General features: G+C 38.1%; 1 protein-coding gene across 2 annotated transcripts; it reads left to right on the forward strand.

Annotated features, from left to right (window-relative positions):
* The first annotated feature begins 376 nt into the window (after window positions 1–376).
* nutf2 (nuclear transport factor 2) lies at window positions 377–8,230 on the forward strand. 2 transcript variants are annotated; one of them, XM_063477715.1, is made up of 5 exons: window positions 377–468; window positions 1,575–1,696; window positions 3,614–3,685; window positions 3,997–4,095; window positions 7,361–8,230. In XM_063477715.1, exons 2-5 carry the CDS (start codon window positions 1,598–1,600, stop codon window positions 7,472–7,474), a joined length of 384 nt encoding a protein of 127 aa, XP_063333785.1. In that variant the 5' UTR covers window positions 377–468; window positions 1,575–1,597; the 3' UTR covers window positions 7,475–8,230. The 2 variants fall into 2 exon arrangements, with proteins under 2 accessions (XP_063333785.1, XP_063333786.1); XM_063477716.1 differs by lacking the exon at window positions 377–468 and adding an exon at window positions 566–690.
* Window positions 8,231–9,248: the final 1,018 nt, after the last annotated feature.

A 9,248-nucleotide genomic window follows, 5' to 3' on the forward strand; every position in this document is an offset into this window, starting at 1 on the left:
ACAGTCGTGACTGTAGCACATCTTTGTACATCAAATAAAATAAAACCATTTTTGACTTACCATTTTTATTGTCTGTTACTCCATGGGTTTTTATTGTTTTTTTTTTCACTTCAGAAATCATCAAAACGTGTGATTTGGACATAATAATAATAATAATAATAATACCTGTACATTTTATTTGAAAGCGCCTCAAGCGCCTCAAGGACACTGTACACAGTAGAATAATAAAAGCAACATAAAAGCAAGCAGTTTACACAATCATAAATGACATGACACACTTCTGAATATACATATATTTATATAGTATGTATCAGAATGTGGCAGTATTATGTAAAATGCGACAGACAAGCAAATTGAGCATACTACAATCCCCATAATGCATCGGGCCTTTTACGGCTTTTTGTACGTACCCTCGTAGCGGAGCAGACATTGCACTGTGCGATCGTGCAGCCGGCCTCGGCGTAAGAGGTAAGTTTTTATTACTAGTTTTTATGGTGCCCCCTTACAAAATAGTGAATGGAAACATGTTCGAAAACAAAAAGCACTAGTTTAATCTGACATTCGAACAAGCCTGAAGCGGTATAAGTTGTTAAATCGGTTGCTATTGGCCGGTTTGGGGCTAACGGTGGACACGCCTATGTAGAGTAGCTGCTTCGGTGTTCCAGAGCTGTGCGCGCGGGCCCGCAAGAGGTATGAACACTCAAAGCAGACGGGGTATTTTTAGCAACTGGTGAACAGGCCACTACCAGCTGGCCGATCAGCTAACGCCTGGAAATATAATTTATCTGACGCCTAACATTGGCTGGCGAGGAGACATGCTACGTATGTGAACTGTCTGTGCTAGCACAGGCTGAGTCAACATTAGCAAACATGACACAAGCTAGCAGCAGCTAGTTAGCTAGAGTTAAGTAGTTAAAAATTAGCTTTTCCGTACATTAACGTTACTTGCTCATATTTCCTCAATCCCCCTTTACTTCTGACTATATTTACGGGGGCCCTGAACTACTTATGTGTGGTCGCAATTCGGGGTATTCTGCTCGCAGTCTACTGCTAATGTGCAGAGCGCTCGGATTGTTCCAGTAACAGCCGTGTATCGTTATGTGGGAGCACATGACTTGGGCTGTCAGTGTCACCCGAGCGGAGGGATCCGTTGCAGCAAAATATACTTTGGCTCATTCAGTTAAGTAATTTTAACATTTATTTTTCTCAATGAAATTGGATCTATATGCTAATTTTTTTGTGGTCTTTAGTTAAAAACATTTTTCTTTAAAAAAAAAAAAATTAACAAAAATCAAAACAATGTGTGTACTGTACAGTCTGTTGTACTGTTTGCTGCTTTAAGAGCTTGATTCTATAAAACAACAGGATCCCAGAATACTGTCTTATGGTAGTGAGGGCTGTCCAAGAGTTTTTTCAGAAATCTGAAGCTCATGTTGACATCTAGTGACTATAAATTAGTTTTGATATAAGTGGGAGGCTGCTGCTGGTGGTGGTGCTGTTGTTGTTTTTTCTATGAATTGCCCCTTTTCTTATCTCATTACGTTTGTCTGACTCGCTCTCTCCCACACGCTCAGTGTGAGTTGCAGGGTGATTCAGGATGGTGGACCAGCCTTTGTGGGAGCAGATAGGATCCAGCTTTGTGCAACACTACTATCAGATGTTTGACTCTGACAGATCACAACTGGGATCTATATATGTGAGTTGGACTTGTCTTATGTAGGTGTTTATGAGTAAACTCTTGCTGTAATAATCTCACTTTCCTTAATTTCGAGTTTATAATCCTAATGATTTAGGTATTGTCCAGTTAGGTCACTTTATGTATATGGCACATTTTAAAGTGTTTTACAATTACAAACACATAGCTTGCATAACAGACAGGGAGCATATTAAAAATTATAATTGAGAAATATGTCAGACAACAGTTAAAAAAAAATAAATAGAAGTGGCAGACAGTTCGAGAGCCTAGGGGCAATATTTGCAAAGTCTTGGTCATTTTTAATTTTTATTTGAGAAAAGGACACCAAGAGAAGTTATTGTGATGATGACCTCAGTGACGTGATGTGGAGTTAAAAGATCTGCAATATATTTGTTGAGCTAATCCATAGAGTGCTTTAAAACAAATAATGTTTAAATATATTCAAAACTTTGCAGGTTGCCAGCGCAGCTTAGCTAAAACAGCTTTGCTCACTCGTATGAGATGAGCAGCTGCGCTTTGAACCATCTGTAAATGAAAGAAAGTGCAATTGGGCAATCCTACACACAGGGAATTGCAGTAGTCCAGCTGAGAGGTGATAAAGGCATGGATAACTCTTTAGTTCTTTAGATACAAAACTAGTTTTCATTTAGTGATGGTTCTCAGTTGGTGAATGTTGTCAAGCAGCTTTTGACAAAATTCCTGATTTGATTGTTAAAAGTTAAGGAAATTAAAGCACCAAGATTTTTAATGACAGTATCGACATATCTGGATAAATGGTAAATGGCCTGTATTTGTATAGCGCTTTACTAGTCCCTAAGGACCCCAAAGCGCTTTACACAACCAGTCATCCACCCATTCACTCACACATTCACACACTGGTGATGGCAAGCTACATTGTAGCCACAGCCACCCTGGGGCGCACTGACAGAGGCGAGGCTGCCGGACACTGGCGCCACCGGACCCTCTGACCACCACCAGTAGGCAACGGGTGAAGTGTCTTGCCCAAGGATACAACGACCGAGACTGTCCAAGCTGGGGCTCGAACCGAATCGAGCAGGTCTAGACATCAGCCTTGCATTGTCAGACTTACTCCTGAAGTTGTGGTGATGACCACAAGATGAAGGCTTGTGGTCATGATGATTATTATTTGGAAACATGTTGTTTTCACTCGCACATACCATGCACATTTGCAAGCCATGGCTCTTTGGATTGAATTTTTTTTCCCTCTATAGTTGAGAACTTGTGATTATATAATTACAAAGTGCTGCCAAAGGCACAAAGGTAAACGGCTTGTCAATAAGTTCTTAGTTTAGTTGACAGAAACTGTCACATTTTGTGTTCTTTGACTCCATCTTTTCAAATGTGTGGAACTTCTGTTGAAAATGTTTTTATTTTTTATGATGAAATTGGTTTGTATATAATAAAATCTGTCTTGAAACAAAATAAGCAGTCTTGTCTATACATTGTACAGGTATTATTCAATAATCAGAACATTGAGTAACCCCTAGCTTTAGCCCTTGTGTCATTATATGGCCCTCAGGGCACTCATTCTATGAGTGATTTAATGAGTAGGAAAATTAGTCTTTTTCTATGTGCTATGTTCACATTCCTTATTTGGGGAAAAAAGGTCTCAAAAAGGAAAAGTCATTAAATAAACCTACTTATTAAAATGATTGTGCAGGTTCAGTTTTATGAATCAAAGCATTTACATAAGGCACTTTTTAACATCAAAGCAGCCCAAAAACCCTGACAAAATAATTCTGTTGGTTGTAACAATCTGTGATTTTTAAACTGTACATGTCAGTGTCTAATTGATGATGTTTTAAGCAATCTGCTGAGTCATGATGTGGGTTTTCATCTGCACATTACATCCTCTTCCACTTTTGCGCTGATCACTCTTTCCCACTGTCTACACAGATCGATGCATCATGCCTTACGTGGGAAGGACAGCAGTACCAGGGGAAAAGAGCAATTGTCGAGAAACTCGCTGTGAGTACATTTGCTAACCTATTGTCTTATACAGAGGTCACATGCATGCAACAGGTGGTTAGTGGCTTAAGTGAGATGTGTAGTGACAGTGTAAGCTCATGCACACTAGAAACCAGGTTAAACTGTGATATGTGATCATTAAAAGAAGATGGCTAATGTACACAGCTTTAGTGATTATTAAATCTCTGTATGTAACATTTATATCAAAATAGTTTGGAATACTTCAGACACATCTTAAGTAAATGTTTTCACTGCCTGATATACCTGTATTAATCTTTCTCTTGTGTATCTTCATTATCTGTGTGGACCAGAGTCTCCCATTTCAAAAAATAGCGCATAGTATAACGGCGCAGGACCATCAGCCAACTCCAGACAGCTGCATCTTGAGTATGGTTGTAGGACAGCTTAAAGTAAGTAGCACTATCACGATGTCATTGAATGGAGCGTGACAGGATTCACTGTTTTACAGCTAAATTGTCACACATTGAGCTATACAGTAAATAAGGTTGTTTCCCTTATTCTTCCAGGATCTGATCAGTGCTTCTTAATTTAAAACTGCAATTTATAGGTTGAACATGATGAGAAAGATTTTAGTGTGTGAGCGTGTGTGTGTTTAATGTAGAAACTGGATTTGAAGCACTTTTTAGGCAAAAATGTTAATCCAGTAAATGATAACGTAACTTTCAACTGACTTTTTGTCCCCATCATGTCGGCAGTTGGTGGTACCCCAGTCAGTTTTCTTCACTCTCTTCAGCTGAACTGGGTTCAAACTACGGATCTTTTTTTTTTCTCTCTTCTTTTTCTTAAGGAGAAGAAATGAGACTTGTCGATAAGTCTAAAAGTAAGAAAGCGCTCAGAAAAGTAAAAATTGAGGAATATTTAATTGTTGAAGTGAAACATTGTCCATACAAATATTACATATAGTATACCTAAGAGTAATTTGAAACCATTTACCACATTCAGTTCAGATTATAAAGGCCGCTTCAAGAAATATTAATTAATATAGTTCCAGATGTCCCCTAAATGTATATTTCAAGTTTTGGTCCAAAATACAGTTCTGATTAGGTTTTTTTTTTTTTTTTTTTTTTAGTTTTTTTTTAACCATGATATTTGCCCCTAGTATAACTAATTTACTCCCTAAAGAGCTCAGTCTCTAACAGTGCGTTTCAGTGTCTGTATTTTAGTTTTTCTGTTGTCCGACAACAATAACAGATATTTTTAAATGAGAAAAAATTTACTGTGAGTTCAGCTGTGTTAAAATGAGTGTCGGAAGTAGGACAGAAGCAAACTAATGCACATGGCTAACAGAAAGCCAGCTAAGTTTACCGGCACTGAAGCACATAAAACCACAAACTCAGAAATACACACCCAGTACCTCTCTGCTGGTTATAAATCACTCCTTGCACAATTTGTGCTCAATTTGTAGTCTTCCCTCAACATTTAATTTTTCCTCAGAGCTCGAGAGTGTATGAGAGTATGTGTGTGTGTATGTGGAAGAGAGATCAAAGTTAATAATTATGTTAGCCACATTAGCCCCACTAGGAAACAGCAGGGTGGTTCTGCTTCTGTGGGGACACTTTGAACTAAAGTATTTTATAGGATTTTCAGTTCTTCGGGTGATGGGAAATTTGGTAATTTTTCTTATTTTTAAGCTGTGTCTAGCATATCTACACGCCCAGGGTATCAGGGTATCTTTGCGTTATCTGGATTCACTTACCCTAACAATGGCAGTAAGGATGACTGATCACAGAAAGCTGGGCTATTAATACAGTGTTTACCAATTTAGACTGTAATTACTTGAATAGGATGGTGTTGGCGGCATTTGATCAGACACAATTATGGATTAAGTGTACTGACAGCAGAGTGTCTGATTTTAAAAAAAAAAAAAGAAAAAAAAAAGGAATATAAGACTATAATGTGGGGAAAAATATGAAGAGGTTAAATACATATTACAGACTGAAAGTAACAGCAAAACAGTGGTATGAGAGGAAAAGCACTGTACAGTAGTTTAGCATTAAAGAGGAAGAATCAATGTATAAGCTTTCAGTGCTTTAGTCAATAAAACTGGAAGACTGCAGCTATATTAATAAAGTTTTGTTATTGTTTGTTATTTGAAGCCATGAAAGAATGACAAAAATACAGCCTGTGCAAGTTACCAAACCCATCAATATTACAACTTTATTATTAAGACATGGGATGATCTGATGGATCATAATTGAGTATTTAATTAAATTAATATTTTAAAGGGCAGTTTGTATTCTATAAACGGAACAATCTAAGAGTAATAAATTAAATAGGAAAAACAAATTGAATTCAAATGTAGGCTTATCTATGTGTAAATTTGATATAAGGTCATTAAATGCAAAAAGGTGTAGATCATATATTAATGCTTATGGAGCAATAAAATAGTTTTAAAATTGCTTACCGTTCACAAAAAAGATCAAAGAATAAAGTTGGGTCTAACCGAAAATTCGTTACTGAGGCTTATCAAGGAAAGATGGACTTTAGATGCTATTTTAAAAAAAAAAAATAAAAAAAAATAAACTCTCCTATCTACTCATTGAGGTCTGTGAAATCTTCCAGCATGGTGACACTGTTTTTAGGAGAACTGATTTTTCAGAATGTTTGGACATAGTATGGTGATATACACTGGGAAGGAGTTTACAACCTTCACTGTACAAAGAAATCCAGGGTTAACCCTGATATTACCTGGAAAACTGCTTGAGGTACAGGCCTCTTGACTACACTAGCGAAAAATGAACAAAACACACTGACTTTATCTCAGGAGTTGCTGTATGACAATAGTCTGGTTTAACTTGGTAAAATACCAGTCACACAAACAACCTAGCCTAGAAAGGCAGCAACAGGTTGTCTATTCTTTAAATACGTTTAAGGCATTTACATTTCTTTAAATCTGCTTGGATCAGGAAGCAATGATCAACAAGGGGAAAGGCTTATGGTTCCATTCGAGACTTAAACTTTCCACAGTTCACGCTTTATACCTCATGGTAAAAAAATACAAAAATAGATTTTTAGGATAGTTTGCAAAGTATGGTTAATGTTAGCAGTGCTAGCACCGGCAGCCTTCTTTTGCGGGTTATTGTATGCATGCCTGCATTGCTTCAGGTGAGTGATTATATGGCAGGTTACTTTGACACAGACATGCATATGAAATGGAGAGAGAGATGAATAGATGTACACTCCTGACATATCCTAGACCCAGATGTTAACTGGGGCTATAGATTATTAAAATCACAATACTTTTGATGACTGGTATTTCTGTTGTTGGCCTCATTAGTCAGTAACAAGTATCTAGATGACTGGGTACACACCACACTAGAAAGAACTGTTGAAATTTTTAAGGCAAAGCTAGCTTTCCTGTGAACAAAGTCTCTGTTTACATTCTGAAAAATCGTTTCTACCTATTCAAAAATGTTTCTGAAAGTGATATTTGTAGGAGTATTTACTGATCACCATACACTGTACTGATTTTACTGTTCCATTGGTGTATTTCTGCTGTGTCTGACAGTATGAAACAGAGGCACCCAGTTCAATAAAAACAATACGAATAACAGTATAATTTTATTGTAACAGGTGTTCTTTACTCTAAATGTGTACCTTTGATGAACTAGCCTCAATCAGTAACAGCTTTGTCATCTGTGTGTGTGTTTGCAGGCAGATGAAGACCCCATTATGGGTTTCCATCAGAGTTTCATCCTGAAGAACATTAACGATGCATGGGTGTGCACCAATGACATGTTCAGGCTGGCCATTCACAATTTCGGTTAACCTGCGTCTCCACTTTGGCGGGCAGGGGCAGCCATAGTGAAGGTCACTGTGTGAAGTATGGAGGGAGGAGAAGAGAGAGCACTCATCCCTCCCTCCCGGCTGTTTCATTCACGCCTGTTTTGACAAACAAGCAAACACCAGATTCTAGATGTCAATCACTGAACCTCATCCAGACGGGTTTTCAGCCCAGCCCAGCCCAGCCTGTAGAACTGCAACGTGTTTCTTTGCTGAGAGCCGGCTGACCAATCAAACGCCCCTGTCTGCCACTCTGCTGATCTGCATGATGCTGGGAACCCCCTCATTACAATACTCAAGCCACCCGAAGGACAAACAGCTGACCGATGCCATTAACTCCGCTCTGCTCGCCTCTTTACTCTACTCTAACCCATTCTACTCTACTGTTGACTCCACTGCTGTCAACTCAGTTCTGTTAGCACTGTTGTTGACTGGTTTGTAGTCCCATGTTCAGGTTCAAAGATGGCTTCTTCAGTTTCCGTCTCACATATTTGTTTTTAGATGCCACTTGTGTGTTTACATTAGCTCGCCTTAGTGTGTTAAATAGAGTTTTATCTTCCTTTACACAACTGTTAACTTTGCCATGATTCATTTGCTCATGGATGACAAAGGTTGACATTGCTGTGTTTTGCTCTGACTCCGCTTATTTTCTCTCTCTCTTCTCTCTCTTTCACACACATCTGGCAGTTAAACATGGACTACAGCCACGATACACAATAAAACCTGGACTTTTTTTCTTAATGGTGTGACCTTGTCTTTCCATATCATGCTGTGGTGCCTCTTTAATTATAAACTTTTCGTAAATGTTAATATTAGTTTTGTCTTTAGGTTTTTTTTTTTCTTGTTTAGATGATTAATAGAAGATCAGCTAGATCAGGGGTGGCCAACTCCAGGCCTCGAGAGCTGCTGTCCTGCAGGTTTTAGATGCGTCCTTGATCCAACACAGCTGATTTAAATGACTAAATGACCTCCTCAACATTTCTTGTAGTTCTCCAGAGGCCTGGTAATGAACTGATCATTTGATTCAGGTGTGTTGACCCAGGGTGTTATCTAAAGCCTGCAGGAGACCGGCTCTCGAGGCCTGGAGTTGGCCACCCCTGAGCTAGATGCTCAGTGTCCATCATTTTATGACATTTGTTTTTAAAGGGGGCCATGTAGTTTCAGTGTAAATTCACATTTCAAACCATATATTTAAAGTCTGCACTGTCTAAATGACGGTATGTTTTTACTACCGAGAAATAACCAATTAACCAAACTAGCAAAATTCAGTTAAATTTGGAAGGATGTTTAAAAACAACACTAGGAATTGTACAAACAAATTTAGCACGATCCTGGTTGGTTTTAAGACCAGCCCAACGAAATTATAGATATAATTTGAAATTATCGGTCATCTGAGGAAATGTCTTATTGTGAGATTATGATGTTTAGTACACCTTGAATTAAAGAGCCAGATTCTGTAACACCAGAGAGCCTCAGTGAGAAACCCTCTTTCAGTCATTCTCACAATGTCATGCATACATGTATTGCTCATTTTGACATTTAGGGACCATAAGTTTCATTAGCTGCCGCCTGCTGGTCTTATATGATCAAAAGCGTTATGTCACAACACAAAACCAAACCAAAAACAGCTGCTAAAAGGAGACATTATGTACGACACCGTTGATAAAACTAACAAAAAATAAATATAAAAATTTCATAAGGGCAATAATAATAATTCAACTCAAATATCTAACAAAGTTAGTGAGTGGTGTCTTCTCGT

This window comes from Pelmatolapia mariae, linkage group LG7 (assembly GCF_036321145.2).
Source record: "Pelmatolapia mariae isolate MD_Pm_ZW linkage group LG7, Pm_UMD_F_2, whole genome shotgun sequence".
In the NCBI taxonomy this organism is placed as follows: domain Eukaryota; kingdom Metazoa; phylum Chordata; class Actinopteri; order Cichliformes; family Cichlidae; genus Pelmatolapia; species Pelmatolapia mariae.

What these genes read in the sequence shown, in the direction of transcription:
- nutf2 (XM_063477715.1), top strand. Translation starts at nt 1,598, where the DNA reads ATGGTGGACCAGCCTTTGTGGGAGCAGATAGGATCCAGCTTTGTGCAA. An exon ending in CACAACTGGGATCTATATAT is followed by an intron (nt 1,697 to 3,613) that starts GTGAGTTGGACT and finishes CTGTCTACACAG; the next exon opens with ATCGATGCATCATGCCTTAC. An exon ending in CAATTGTCGAGAAACTCGCT is followed by an intron (nt 3,686 to 3,996) that starts GTGAGTACATTT and finishes TGTGTGGACCAG; the next exon opens with AGTCTCCCATTTCAAAAAAT.